Genomic DNA, 15,958 nt, shown 5'->3' on the forward strand with positions numbered 1-15,958 from the left:
TTCTGTAAAATGTTTTTTAATTTACCTTTTCATTTTTGTACTGTTCTTCCCCTGTGAGATGACTGGTTTAGAAATGGCATCACACTCCCCCTGTTGCTCTCCTGTATGTGGGCTGATATGTCACTAAGCGGGCCTCTGTAGGCCTCTATGGAAGGGCAGAGATGCACAGTACTAATTTAGCAATGATTCCCCGCACTCTTAATCTGGCTTCCGCTTCTGGATTAATTCATACTCGGAGCATCTCAGGGAACTGAACTTGTACCAAAACCTCAAAGAGACTAAACCAGTTTTAAGAGAAGTTGTAGAAAGTGGCAGACTGTAAATGTCCACCGTTTATCACATGGGGTTTTCCCCTCGTCTAGGCTTTTTAAAACACTGGGAAGGACGCAGTTTATTCTCCCCCAGCATGATGACACATTTGACAGCAGGTAAAAGCAAAAACAACAGCCAGTTCATAAATTCAGAATAATTTGAACGTACATAATTGCAAACTCAGGTGTTATGGCAAATACTGTGCTTTTTAAATAGGTATCCAGCCCCCTTTGACTTAACGTTTTACAGTAGTGGAGTTCAAAAGCATTTTAGCCACTCAACAGAAAAATAAGATGTTCAGATTTCTTGGGAACAAAAAAATAATAATTCCCGATTGCACAAGTTTCCATGTCCTTCAAGACAATACTTAAAAGAGGCACCTTTGGCAGCAGTTACAGCCTTTAGGTCTACTTCAATAGGTCTGTAACAGTATTACACATCTGGAAAATAATTATTTCACATTCTTCTTTTAAATCCTGTGTAGATGTGGCATAATGTTTGGGGTTGTAGATGTATGTCTTGCTGCATAAAGATAACCCCCACAAGCTGCCCAGGGCCGGCTGCCGAGAAGCCTCCACACAGCATGCTGCTGCCACCACCACCAGGATTCATGATGGGGATGTTGTGGTTCTGGCGTTAACTAAACACACAATGTAGTATCATGGCCAGAAGGCTCATTCACTTCGACATTACAGTATTTGCTGTTGATTGTTGAGAAAAAAACAAAACTAATTACATCCACTGTGATTCAGTTTTGTTGAACAGTGACGCATAAAAATGTCAGAGGGGGCAATACTTTTTATAAGCACTGTAAGAGACAACATGATCTATAACCATTTAGTACCAGGGAGAGAAGGGGTGCATCTCAATAGGCTGAAGTAGCTCTGTCTTTTTATCTTCTGTCAAGTCATGGTTAGAAGTGGCCACGACTAAACATTTAAAATTGTATTTTTCTATTCCTTCAGAATGTGTGTGGAGAAGATATGGAGATAAAGCTACTTCAAACAGGTATATTGTTATAACTTACAAATGTACAAAGGAATTAGACCAGAGTTGTTCATATTGAGATGCAGCCATGAGGTCAGTGAGACTAAACAACAAACGTCTCCTATCACACAGGCTGAACTGGACTACCCACAGATAAGAACCTTACAACTGGAGGGAGGGGACTGCGCTGTTATTTTACTCTACAAAAAGCCGGGTGATGTAAAAGAAAGGAATAAAATAAAGAAAACTCTGTATTTAATTTAGACCAACAATGAGACTCCCATGTAGCACAAACATATTTACAAGCTCCAAAAAAAATAAAATAAAAAACTGTTCTTTTGATGTCCTAATGGCCCTAACACCTGCCAAACACAATTTCTTCTCCCCCCCCCCCCTCCTACCTTTTGATCCAAAATAAAAACAGTTTGTGAAAGAGTTATGAAAATATAGGTTATTCCAACATGGTTGTGTCGTGGACTGAACTCCTTCTGTTGTCCCTTTTCTCCTCCTCTTCATTCTCCTCCTCGTCTCATAGCTATCTCTTCAGTAAGGGTGTTGGGTGTTGCTGTTCTGTCCCGCGGCCTGTCCCAACCCTAACCCCCTCCCTGACCCTGGGGCATGGCATTGAGTCACAGGATCACTCGAAGGCTGTTGAGGTCACAGCTCGTCGCGGTCCCGACTGAGGATGGTGTAGCGAGTCTCACTGGGCGCCAGCTTCTGGAACGAGCTCTCTGGAGGGCTGCTGGCCACTTCCTCTCCCGTCTCCTCCTGAGGGTAAAAGTCAGAACAAACAGTGTTCACATGACGAGGTAAAACCAGCTTTCAGTGTCTCCTTACTAGTGTGTGCTGCTGTCTGACCTGTCCTGGCGTACTGTCTGTGGGATCAGGGCCGTGGTGAAACTCTCGGTGCAGCTTTCCAGAGTGAAGGTCCAGCACAAACTGTCTCAACTTGCCAGGAATACTAGAAAAAAAACAACACAGAAACACACATTGGACATCATGCAAGAACATTTTTGTATACTTGTATCCTAAATATCTTATTTATTTCTGGGAGTTGTGTTCATGCAAGTGGTTGAAATCAGATTCAAATAAATGACACTTGATATTTGAACTTCAGTCTCATTCATTAGTAGGTTTTGGGGTGAACGGTCACTTGAGAAGGACCCAGGGTACAAATCAGCAAACCTGCAATTAATGGACAAACTACTCTGGTTGGTCCATAAGGTCAAGGGGACGTGACAGTCATGGTGTGACACGGTCAGGTGTTCTCATGGAGAATGTTACCCTGGACGGCCACCTGCGTGTAGATCTCTAGGCAACTGTGACCCCCAGAATTTCAAAAATTGAAAAGCCATGCTGATACAGTATGACCTGAATATCAAGTTAATTTAAGTTATCTAACTTTACGTTATTAGATTTCCGTAACACACTTAAACTCCAAATTCATTGAGATTGAGTTTTTTTCCCTTATGGCTTGATTCCTACTATCTGTTCATGACTCGTACAACAGGGCTAGACCATTAATTTGATTAGCAATAGAATACTGTTTGGCTCCAAGAGATCTTATCTTATCTTGAATCCCTCATACAAAAGCCAGTCTTTTTGACAAAGGCATTTCAACACACAAAGTTCAGCAATAAAATTGATATGAGACAAAACGGCTTGTGGCAGAAGCGGCCCCTGCGGACGTGTCATGAAGCAGAATTAATCCATATCAACGCTGTCCTGTGAAGTGTGCTTATTAACGACAGGTCATGAGCTGTTGTCATATCACAGAGGCAGAGCAGGTCTCCAGTCACAGCTAACCCCGTGTGTCAGAGCAGCATGCAGACACACACACACGCACGCATACGTATCATCCTCCATCCTCACCAGTCAGTCTGCATGTCTTTTACAAAGCATACACTGTGCTAATGTAATTCCAAGCTGTGTGCCACATGTGGGGTTGATGTGATGTAATTAGGTTGTGGAGGGCTGGTCAGTCCTCGGGGCTTCTGTCTATCTGATCAAACTCTGATTGGGGACTGGGGGAGACCGTGTGGTGGGGGGCAGAATAAGTAAAATAAAATTAGATTAGACTGGATTAGTTTAGCACTTATTGCACGTGCCAAATCATGTCACATTAGCTCCAGTGTCCTAGCCCATTCATAAAGAACAGATTTTAGGAGGTGTGACATTTCTCTGTTGTTGAGTGCACAGTGGATTATGGTGTGTGTGTGTGTGTGTGTGTGTGTGTGTGTGTGTATAATGAATGAATGAAATGTAATGGGATTAATTTAGGGAGATCTCGTTATGAACATTTTCATATAATATGGTATCAGAATCCAGCAATAATTGCTCAAAAATGTCCAAAAGATTGCTGAATATATCAAACTAATTTGACATGTGGGTGATTCATTTGTTAATTACAGCTGCATTTGTGTTAAGCTTTCACTTATATTTGGCTATTTCTTTCTGCAGGAAGAAATCACCAGCTGCTATTCAGAAACGTTTTACTAAATGTGTAAAGGGAGATGCACACATGGGGTATTGCAAAATAAATAAAATGTATTGGTATTGTTTGAAATGACAACACAATTAAATAATGTATCAGACAGTGATAATATTGTGCATATTTAAGGACTATATTGCTTCTCACATACAGTTCATTTTAAAGCGAAAGTGAAAGGTGGTACTCACTTGATATCTTTAAAGTCGGGATAGACATACATGTGTCGGAATGAGTCGATAGCAATGACAGGACAGTCAGCAGGAGTTTTCTGGATATGAAGCAGAGGATGCCGGAACTTCTCGCAGTCTGCGTGCAGGAAGTTTATAGACCCTGAAGAGGAGACACCAAGGTCATAAACACCACTCCTGAACACACAGCTGTTTGGCTCATGAGTAATGATAGGAACAAAATGCCACAAACACACAGCCTCACCTTTCTCACTGATGAGCTGGCGAGCCACTTCATGCTGGAACTTCTCTAAACTCTCTGGGTCTTCTTTAACGTGGAATAAGATGAGGAAAGGGATTCCTTCTTCAGTCAGCTCCTGGGAAAACACAAATACACACACAGTGTCAAAGACAGATGGAGTCAGGGCCTTTCCGTGGCTCAACAGATGGGCTGCCCACACAGACTCCATAAATACCCTCCAGGCGGTGGTACATCTAGATGTCCATATTTACACATTTATCATCAGATAAAACCGCAAAAGGTCAATCAGACAATGCTCTATATAAAAAAAGCAGGTAACAAACCTCTCCATTTTCAAAGGTGATCTCCCTAACCAGAGGCACACACTTGTCCTGGGCCCAAGCGTAGGTCAGGTCGAAATTGCTTAGTGAGCCGAGGTAGACCATGTCAGGGGTGCTCTCCCCTACTGGCTTGTAGATTACATTGTCCCCACTGAAGCGCTCGGCCTCAGATACGGCTCTATAAGAGTACAGCAGATAAGAAGATTTAAAGACAAATGGGAATTAAATAATTCAATCTAAGACTAAAATGAAGATGGTCTCACCCAAAGGCAGCCAAGAACGTGCAGTCATCACGAAGGATGTTGGAAACCTTTTCATAAGTGTGGTAGTTATCCGAGTCCCTTTTTTCAAAGTAAGCTATGATGTTTCTCTTGCTCCTCTGTTGAATAAAAAGGTCATAAAAAGTACAAATAAATTATACTGTTTCTTTTTCCTATGAATGTGGCAATTTGTGGTGTTTTGTGTGTGCCACTCACATCCAGAGTATTAACCTCCTCCATTGAGTTCATCTCTTTCACTGGGTCGACCTGCTGCTGGCGGATGAAGTCAGCAATGGCCGCCACTGACCTCTGACCCCTGTACTCCCTCTTCATCATCATCCCATTGCGGAACAACTTCAATGTTGGATACTTGGTGATGCGGTACCGCTGGGCTATGTCCGCTACACAGCGAGGCAGGGGAGAAGTTAAGTAAAGAAGGACAAATCAATTGATGAAGAGGAAGAAGCTGAGTAAAAGCACATGGGGATGGGTGGATGAGGAGCGGAGGAGTGACAGAGACGGCAGTTAAACCTCAGTCTGAAAACACTGCCTTCAGTCAGCTCTGAGCTCTGATCTCCGACATGAAAGCTGCCCCCTGCCAAGAGTAAATACTGTGTGTGTGTGTGTGTGGCAGGTGTCAATCTCCCTGCGGGGTGTCTCTAAGCCTCCCGTCTTCACAGGAAGCAGCAGTTTTGTCATTAGTCTTCAAACAGTTTGCAGGTCATCAATAATTCTCTTTAATTTGCTTTATCTCAAAAGGCTGAGGCTGGCGGTTTATGTTTCAGTGCTTTGGTGTCCAGGGCATCTATGTGGACATATGTGCATCAAATATAGTAAGAGTGTGTGCATGTGATTTCACCCATAAACAACCACCCTCCATATATTAATATTATTTCCAATCATAATTTGAATGTCAAAAAGTAAGTAAGAAAACATAAACACATTTTCCAGTTTAAGCTTCATACTCACTTAAATGTGTTCACTTGTCTTTGTTTCACATTGTTATGAAATAAATACTTTGGCTGTATATCAAATAAATAAATGGTATAGCTCTGGTAACTTGTGTTGGGCATGTCTCAATATTTGTAACTTATCGGTTACGCAAATTAAAAAAAGATCAATAAGTGTTAAATGTTCATTGTATGTTGTTTGGCACTTTTCTTGACAATGTTAAAGAACACTAAAAACAAATAAAAAGGTAAGTAACACTCACAGTGTTGGTCACAGTCGACACGGGCAAACACCACCTGCTTGGTTTCAGGGAACTCCTCCCTCACTATGTTGGAGGACTCCTCAAAAATTGGATGGAGCATCTGACTGAACCTGCACCTGTAAAGCCGGGCAGGGGAAGTGGTGTTAGGCTAAAACAATTTCCATAATTTGAAAGTAAATTATATAGACCTTTTCAGATCCATTGGACTTAATGTTTCCGTATATGCCAATGTTGGCAAAAGATTTCTGCCTTTGACAATCCATCAATTAATTAAACCAAATGAGAAACAGACAAACTATGTAAAAAAATCAACAAACTCTCTACTGTCAATGACAGTTATCTAATTATACCATGAGGCATTCATAGAAAAAGTCAGCATTATGGAGCAAAACTCATTTGCACATCCATGACATGCAATGACGGTGGGAGAGAGAAACGGCACACTTACCAGTCTGCGTAAAAATTGACTATAGACACTCCAGCATTATCTGCAAGGGAACACAAACAGGAAATAAATATACGCCTTGTTAAACATGAATTAGTATTAAATGAATAGTTTGACATTTTAGGAAATATGCTTATTTGTTTCCTTGCCAAAATCTAGATACAAGAGAAAGAAATACAAGAAAATAAGCTGATATGCTTTGTTTCCTGTCTTTAGGCCAAGCTAAAGCTTAGTTTATACTCTCCATAGTGAAAGTTGCACCTCTGAATTTGTGTAACTTGGCATGCCCAATCACGTGATTTTCACAATTAGTTAACTGATAAAAACATTATTTTTAAGAAGGCCAATTTGCTTTAGAGAGTCTTAAAAATCTTCATTTTGGTATATATGTTTCCATCCAAATCACATTGCTTACAGGATATTCAACCATTGTTTCCTTATAATGCATGTTATACTTGACTTGTTTCTTTACAGGGCTTGTAAAAAGGTAATACAGTAGGTCATTAATACTCATTATTTACAGATAATTAAAATCACTCCTGAAGGTTGTTTTTTTTTTTTTTGCCGGTTCCACCTACAGTCTCTGGGCCATATATGGACATATCTCTGGGTTACACTTGTTGTCTTTTTGATTCTTCAGTTAATTTTGTTGGTACGGCCTCTGTCTTTTCGGAGAATAATGCAGTGCACCGCACATAAAGCATAAACAACTTTGTTTATGTTCGGCGCTCACTCGCCATCCGCGGAGGCTCGTTGCTACGGCGCAAAGTGCAAATATAAACAAAGCTTTAAGCCTTACTTAGGACGTCATCAATGTTGCCTGAATCCAGACTGGTGATTTCTGCTTGTCCGGGAGTTGAAAGGCCCATCACCTGCAGGCAGGGGAAGAAATAGATCAACGATTAAAACATAAAAATACATGCATGCTGGTTGACTATGTGGTTAAGGGGAGAACATATGCTGAAGACAGTTGAATGAGATAACAAAAGCCTTTCCAAAGTATTTCCCAGAGGAAATTCACGAAATTTTTCTTAAAGGCCATTTTAACCCTTTGAGATCGCATTGCTGTTCATATTGTGCACATTTATCAATACATCCTTAAACATGTACTAACATTTTTTATTTTTTTTATGTAATCATCCTCCTATAAAACAAATTAGGAATGTTGCTTATGTAAGCTAGTACCAACCAATTCCAACCAATAATAAATATCATGAGATCCATCCATCAATCAATCTGCAACTTTCAGCAACAAGGGAGGTGTGTGTGTGTGTGTGTGTGTGTGTGTGTGTGTGTGTCTGTGTGTGTGTGTGTGTGTGTGTGTGTGTGTGTGTGTGTAGCCGTCTGTAGCTCCTTACCACGCTTCATTCTAAGCACATACACTTTTTAGCGGTTCAATCAATTGCACAATATTATTATTTTAAAATCTTTAAATTAATCAGCAGAGCTGATTATGAGCTCCACATAGATCATTCAACGTGTCATCTTAATGCGTAATTGAAGCTGCATGTTCTGCATTTGCATTCATATTCTTTCAGTCACTCTTTACTCTAATAATATGGCCATGAAACAATAATCCTGTTTTGTTCAGATATTTTCTCTGATGATTTACCTGTTGGAGAACGTGAGCTAGAACTATGGTCAGTAGAATGATATTACTTTTTGTTAGGAAACTAATCCTACACCCATTATTTTTCTTTCATGTACATCCCACTCTGGATGAATAACAACAACAAAAAGAATACTGTGAAATTGTAATGTACCAACTGATCCCCGAATTTCAACTTTGATTACAAAGCTGTATAAATTAATTATGGATGAAAGAAAACACCACAGAGAAATGTAAGGTCTAAAACGACATTCATTGGAGGGGGAAATGTGGGAAAGAACACCGACATTGTTGAGGTGCTCATTGCCAAATGAAAACCCAGAGATGCAAATAAAAAATGCATTTGTAGACTTAATTAAATCATTCATTAAAATGGCCTATGTTAAACAATGCCAACGTCATGAAAGAAGCCCAAAGAAGACTATATTATCAAAAGTATCAGTCTTTTAATATATAATGTAATTGAGGCTGCAAGTGCAATCCCATGTTTCGTCATCCACACAACACCCACTGCACATATTTAACTTCGCCCCCTGTATTTAATACTTAAAATTGCAATGCTTTCAAAGTATGTCTGTACTATCTCTTTAACATCTGTGTGAGCTTTGGGGACTCAAGATCCTCTTCAAACAGGATATTTTGACGGTTGTCATCTTCCTTGAGGCTGTGACAAACATATAAATTAGGTGTGCATACATGGTAAAAGTCCGTAAGTGTATCAGCAATTACTCAAATAGGAGGTTGCTGCTAATATTTATGTCAACTGTCAATCATTTCATAGAGTTGTAATTAAACAGCATCAACATAATTAAAACAATTACTATGTATTTATACCATTTATAGTCTGACACAGCTGCGTACTGATACGAAATGTCATTGTGGTTAGACCGATGAAGACACTTCCCTGCAACTCAGAAGTTTTAGGTTTTCATTTCAGGCCCAAAAATCTCACCACAGCGGAACAGTCGCACTGTGTCTAGTTCCGGGTTGTGAGCCAATAAGAATGAGCCACAACAGAGGAATTCTCCAACCGGCGAGCACCATTCAGAGAGACGTACAGTCTGTGACAGATACACGAAGAGTCCCGGCAATAAATGTGTGCATCCGTACAACAACTATAAAGCTTGATGAACCGCCGTAAATCAACACATTCAATAAATAAATAAAACCCTTAAACTAATCATGCAAGCAATTACAAAGTATCTATCTGCTGTCAATATGTTGCACTAGCTTATGCTAAGTGGATGCTTTATTTATCCTCAGCAAAGTTATTGGGAGCCCCACATGCACCCAGTTCTTAAGTTCGGATTGTACGGTGTGTTATGCGAGTAACATCTACATTATAAACCGGGGACATTGGCTTGTTGCGACAGCTCACGTCACTCAACACTACCGGCTAAGTTGACGATGCAGCTGGATAACTTGATTAGTTATGGGAGACGTTTGGTGAAACCCAGTCAAAAGGCCTCCTCAACGAGCCAGATGAATAACAACACATCCAGCAGTGGGCGAGCTGCCTCGACCGTCACCTTGCCCACTTTAAAAGTCACGTCACACGCCAGAAGAGGCTCATCGGTTAGCTAGCAGCTAACTGCCCAGCGTTACTTGGCTAGCTTCACGTTAGCTCTTTGCTCTTGTAGCAAAAAACGCGGTATCGCACGCACATTCTTGGGTTGAGAAACATATGCTTACCAGCAGCACAACTGTGACGAAGCGAACATCGAGAGAGGGCGATATCGCGAGCAGTTTCATTGTATAGTTTAGTTATTGGAGGTGGTGGTGTTGAATCTTCCCAGTTCGTCTTGACGCCGCTTTGGACTTCAGGCGGAAACCGACGGCGAACAGATCTCACGGTGACCACGGAAACGCGAGTACACTTCCGGGCATCGCTTGGCTTTGTGGGTAATGAAGTACTTGAAACGGCCAAACAGCTGAACCCGGGTGAAGGGCCAAACTCCAAGCATGGTGGTTCCATTGCTTTACAACACAAACGGGAGTTGTAGTGTTTTGTCACCCAGACGTCGGCGATGCAACGGGAACAGTTAGTTGGAAGAAAGCTTTCCAAAGCGTTTGATCGGAGAGGAAAGGAAATCAAACGGTAACTATAACACCGACGAAGGAGAAGTGGAAAAGACAAGTTATTAGAATGCAAAAGCAATAACGTTACACATCGTTCATCCACTGTCACACATTTGTTATGTGTTCTTTAGCTCGCGTATGAATAACTGATTTATCTTGAGTTGGGGGGAGTTGCATCATTATGTTTCACTTTTTGTAATACTCTGTTCGATCTGTTCTCCACCATCCAGCAAGGCGTTTGAAGTTATTGAACTCGAACTTACTTTGTAGCACAACACTTAGGTAGAAAACCTTTAGATACTTCGATGATCATCTCTGCAAATAGTTTTACTAAATCCAGAAGAAAGTATATGTGTAGCTGCTGCTTTATCAAACACAGACTCCACAAACTCAACAACGCATTACTTAAACAAAATAGTATCCCACCTCAGATGAGAAGACTGGTTAACCAGAATAATATGTCACTCTGAGGCATCATCTCTGCCTGTATTCAGTACAGGAGCAGTGATATGCTGGCTCTTATTTGTGGGAACAGGTGGTCTGGTCTCAGTATGTGAGTGATCCCCCTCTCTTCCCCTGCAGGAGCCAGGATCAGGGCAGGTAGGGGACCTGGACATGCATCCACACCCACAAAGGATGCTCTGAGCTGAGAAACATCTGCTGAAGTGTCCCCCTCAACGCAGCCATGGTGAGAATCCAACACAAATAGATAAGCTAGCCATATTTAATTAAGATTTAGGAATCCCAGAAGAGTTTTATTTTCTGTAGTTATTGATTGTATCTGTTTGTTACTTTGGTTTCTCTCCTGTACTACCAATTTATAATTCTCTTTAGAGTAAAACCATTGAGACTATGTGGAACAACCCCAAATGATAGTGCTGGAACAGCCTAATTGTTAAGAAGATTAAGGTGGAATGTTGAATTGAATCCCAGCATTAATATTTTATGGGCTAAAGCTGTCCATAGGGGGTTCACAGTGTGTGAGCAACTCGCAGATGGAGTCAGAGGAAGATGTATCTCTCTCTTCCTGTCTGAATATCAGGGGGGAAACAAAGGGACGCAGAATGTCTTTCTTAAATTGTTAAGATGGAAAGAAAATAAGCACTAAATATGACTGAATATACCCCAAAAAATAATCTATCAGCATTGTTACATATATCACAATATCTGCTGAGGTATGAAGAAAACACTTGTTGAGCTGTTTATGCTGTGTTTGTTGCGTTAAACTATATGGTAATGTTAATTCAAACTGAAATTATATATATTGCCCAGCTCTTCACTATATGTTACTACCAAGCTTTAAATTGGCTGATTATTTTATGAGCAGAAAAGACAAATTGGTGTAAAGTTACTAATTCATTAAATCATTTATTATTCCAACTAAAGGTTGCAGAGTCTGATGATGGATTTATGAATGTGATCTTTCCTAGAAGTTTCTAAAAGGAAAAAAGTTCAGACATGAAGTTCAAACCAGGTTTTCAGAAATAGAGGTATTTGACCATTATTGATGTTTCTGGAAATACAACACTATTTTTATTTATGGCATGTTACATAATGATAATAAAAATAATGCATTTCATTTTTCGTGATACTCAAAGACACTTTACATAACATAATTATAACATCCTAAAAGCTAAAAAAAAAAATAAGAATAACATCAAGTGATGTCCTGATAATATACTGGACGATGCACCAAAGGGATTGTTTAGTTAATACCAACTATACAAAATAATGACAGATGCCTTTTATAATTGACCAAAGCCTAATAGGAGGTCCTCAGATGGATTGCGTCATCTAACAGTCACAGAAATATGAAACAAAGAAAAAGAAGATACTCTTTACATTTGAGAAAAATAATAAAGAAGCCGTGTCTAATAATTTATTTATGGTAAAAAAAAATATTGACAAATTGAGGCACAGCGTAATAATGTCTACACATAGTTCTCCTGTAAAATTAGGCCTGTTACTACTGACTAAAAAATGGGAAATGTTGCATTTGTTACCAGTCTGTGTTTTGTCTTGTACTCAGCTGCAAAGCAAATAAAGCCACATATGAGTAGTTATTTTGGTTTCTAACCCTACATGTGTATTTTGTGAGGTAACCTTGTCTAAAGACAGTCCGATCACCACCCATACTGCTCTCCCTGCACTTTGATTTCATCTGCCCATCTTCTTCCTATTTTGCCATCTCTTGCTTTTTCTGTTTTCTATTTCGCATTGCTTTCATTGATTTTTCTGTTTGTTTTTCCAGCTGATTATGTCCCTGTACTCTGATTCGCCGGTGGGCAAATTGCTCTCTGAGCTTTAATTGGACATTTAATTAGATCACAGTTTTAGTCCAATTAGACTCAGAGGTGTTGGAGAAAGGATATGGAGGGGAGAAGAGGAAAAAGTCCCCAAGCTGGTCTCTGTCTCCCTTCCCCCTTCTCGTTCACTCCCCTCCTTTTGGCACTCATTTTCTTCCTCTGTCTTTTTCTGTCCGCTGTTCCGTCTCTCGCCGCCCTTCCTCCTGAGGGCAGCTCATTAGTGATGTAATGGGATGATACAAAACACACAGCTCCCTAACTCTTAGAGTGTCTCAAGCAGGGCCCGGACCACACACGCAAGGTGACAGAGAATATCAGCTCACTGAATTTAGCAGAAGTTGCATGCTTGTTTTTTGGGTGTTTCTTTTAGAAATCTTGCTCTCCTCCTCCCATTTAGTATTTAAAGGGTAAGCAAAGGTGTTTTGAGACAGAGCTAGGGTGTTATTAGTGTCTCTGATTAATCTCCAGCACAGTCTGCCAGTCACAGCAGCATCGACCCCCCCCCTCCCCACACACACACACACATGCCACAAACATTAACGACATGCTGGGCAGAACCCTATCGACTCAGTGGAGTGCTCCGGTATGATATCACTACACCTAATGAGACTAAGATAAGCCTCATTACCAGCAGTGCTCATTTACATGCCAGTCAAATGCACGGCTATTCTCTATCAGTTTTAGCTCCCTTATGGTTCTGCCCTCTTCCCCCTTTTGTTGACATAGTTCTCACACGGAGCACTGACTCCGAGCATAAACAACAAGTTGCCCCAGTGGCCCAAAACACATGGGCAAATGTAAACACACACCCAGCTGGATGTGGATATGCACACACTTGCGTTCAGATGAAGGGCCTCAGAGGACACAAGTCAATCTCTGTGTCCCTTGAGCAGTCACGCACATCACCTTCCTCTCTGACTCCCTCCTACCCTCCACCTGCAGGAGAAAGATAGAGGACCGACTCCTACTGTGTCCCGTACTCTACACACCCTATATCTCATATATGCATGAGTCATTTGTGTGAGTGTGTGTGAGTGTGAGAGAGAGAGAGAGAGAGAGAGAGAGAGAGAACGACAGGCAGCAGGCAGGGGTGTTTTAGCCACAGGCGTCACTACCTGACCCCCGTAGCTGTGAGATTGACAGCTGTGGTCCCGCCTAATTGCATTACTCTCCCAGGTGATTGGCTCCCACCCTGGGGGCTCATTTGTCAGGATGTATTCTGGTAATGATGTAAATTAGCAGATCTATGTGTCACTCAGCCTTCTCGACCCCTGCTGATTGGCTCTGCTCTGCCCCAGGGCCCGGCCCCCAGCTGAGGGAGCCAGCTCATTGGTCCTTGGGGAACCAGGAAGTCCCCTAGAAATAGGGCTTTACAGATTGGGCATCCCTGTGGGCTGATATTATCCTTCCTCCCACCTCTTTACCTGTCAGTCAAATCCCAGGGACTGATCCCTGCAGCCTTTATCTCCTATCGAAGACCTTGATACACACACACACACACACACACACACACACACACACACAGAGAGAGAGAGAGACATGTTGGTAGTTTTGGAACACCCATAATAGAACTATGTAAGTGCCTAAACACAATAAACACTGTGTGTGGGTGTGGGTGTTGTTTTTGTGTGTGTGGAATTGAATTGAAATAAAGGCCACAGGCTCAGGATCTGTTCCCCACTGCTTTCCCAGCATGCCGTAGCAATGTCCTCTATCAAAAGCAGACACCTTAATAGTGAAAGACAGACAGAGAAACAAATAGACACACTGAACACAAACATACACACTTTGACTCTCCATTTTGTGTGTGTGTGTGTGTGAGAGAGAGAGAGAGTGTGTGTGTGAGAGAGAGAGAGAGAGAGAGAGAGAGACAGCACTCCTGTAGTGTTGCTGAAAGGATTTGTGGGAGTTTCTGGATTCTTTGTTAAACTCACTGCAGTTATATGAGGCTGAATATGAATAAAGACTAAATAATGTCAGCATCAGCATGAATCAATACTTATACAGATGCACAATCACTTGGTCTGGACCTCAGCCTGTGATCAATAGTTGACTCTGAGTTATTGTCTTCACATTAACAAGTGGAGTGCTCCCTGAGGAACACATATGAATGGCTAAATGAGACCACTTCAAACCTCTCAACAGGACCTGGTGTTGTTTTTACACCATCCTTTGTTTGATTTCAGACATTGCAAAAGCCTTTTTAGACAAATTTTGATGCACTGTAGGTGTTTCCAAAACACTTGGGTCCTCATGAAACTCTAATTGCCCGCTCTTGGCTTCATGAATGTCCCTCACATAGATTAAAATATTGACATCTGTACCTCATGTCAGGGTTTCTGCATCTAAGATTATTCATAAATCAATTCATATTTTTATTGTGGCACCTGGGGCTTTCATATTGACTTCAGAAATGTAGAAAAAGACCAAAATAAGTCAACAAAAGCAAGGGAAAAGTTTGGAATGATCTGTAAAGATTGAAAAGATGTGAATATCTGTCATTTGATGTTGTTAAAAAAATCAGAATCATGATATTACTCTTTCTGAACTGTGGCCATGTATCTCTGCTATTTCTGCATGTGTTAGATATTAGTATGAGCACGCTGTGTGTGTGCATGTACACACGCATAACTGACTGAGTAATCATTGTAAATTAGAGATGTTTGTGGTTGATTTTAGTAAAGCCCCTGTAAATACTCTCTCTCACGGAAAATAACTTCCCATGACGTGGCACATGTGCCAAACTTACACACACACACCAACGCTCACACACCTTTATGTTCCGCATCTACCAACCTACTTTACGTGCACATAGACCTACTTTGCAGTAAATAGAGTAAATTAACTAACCTGTATTAAGTCTGCGCCACTACTTGACAGAGCGTGAGAAAGCAGCGAGCATGATGGGTAATTGCCATGCTGCACGCAGGGTCTTTAGGAGCACACTTTATGAGGTGACGGCGAGGGAAGGGAGAGGGGGATCAGAAGGAACGATGGATGACACCGGCATATTTCCTCACCGCTTCAGATCTTTCAGTTTTTTTACTAAGAGTTATAAAAGTTTGACTGTGACCGAGGTAATCAGCATTGTATCACATGTATCAATATGTCCTATTAGTTGTACTGAATAAAACTGATAGTAGAGATTCAGATGTATTTGTGTCACCGATAATGAAAATGTCTTGTAGAATTTTCAAATTGTGGCATGAGTTTATGCCTCCAGCGTTTATGTGTTTAGGGGCAATAATTGATTTCTGTGTTGTGCCCCGCAGGGCTTGTCCCACATCTCTACACACACACACACACACACACACACGCACACACACAGCAAGGCATGCTGCAGTATTAATGAGACATGAATAAGACATGAAGAGAGACCCCCCTCTTACACGCTCACACAGGGTCTCCCCCTCCCCAGCTGCTTCCTGTCTGCAGATTACCCAGCTTTCACTGGGCTCTGGTTAAGTGGGACCAGGAAGAGATTTAGCCCCCTCAGCAGGAACAGAC

At 41.2% G+C, this 15,958-nt stretch overlaps 2 protein-coding genes across 3 annotated transcripts in view; one reads left to right on the forward strand and one right to left on the reverse strand.

The window, feature by feature from the left end:
* erp44 (endoplasmic reticulum protein 44) lies at positions 1-9,907 on the reverse strand. Its single transcript, XM_034553116.1, has 11 exons — positions 9,759-9,907; positions 7,257-7,329; positions 6,461-6,500; positions 6,013-6,128; positions 5,016-5,200; positions 4,803-4,918; positions 4,543-4,717; positions 4,223-4,334; positions 3,979-4,120; positions 2,158-2,260; positions 1-2,067 (listed from the first exon to the last, which is right to left on the reverse strand). Exons 1-11 carry the CDS (start codon positions 9,816-9,818, stop codon positions 1,957-1,959), a joined length of 1,233 nt encoding a protein of 410 aa, XP_034409007.1. The 5' UTR covers positions 9,819-9,907; the 3' UTR covers positions 1-1,956.
* The window catches only part of invs (inversin), a 20,721-nt gene continuing 14,622 nt past the window's right edge, over positions 9,860-15,958 (forward strand). For both annotated transcript variants that reach the window (XM_034553112.1, XM_034553113.1), the window contains exons 1-2: positions 9,860-10,164; positions 10,728-10,833. In XM_034553112.1, coding sequence (XP_034409003.1) covers positions 10,831-10,833 — 3 coding nt within the window. In that variant the 5' untranslated portion in view covers positions 9,860-10,164; positions 10,728-10,830. The remainder of the gene's footprint in view (positions 10,165-10,727; positions 10,834-15,958) is intronic.

The sequence above is a fragment of the Cyclopterus lumpus genome, chromosome 16 (genome assembly GCF_009769545.1).
Source record: "Cyclopterus lumpus isolate fCycLum1 chromosome 16, fCycLum1.pri, whole genome shotgun sequence".
NCBI lineage: Eukaryota > Metazoa > Chordata > Actinopteri > Perciformes > Cyclopteridae > Cyclopterus > Cyclopterus lumpus.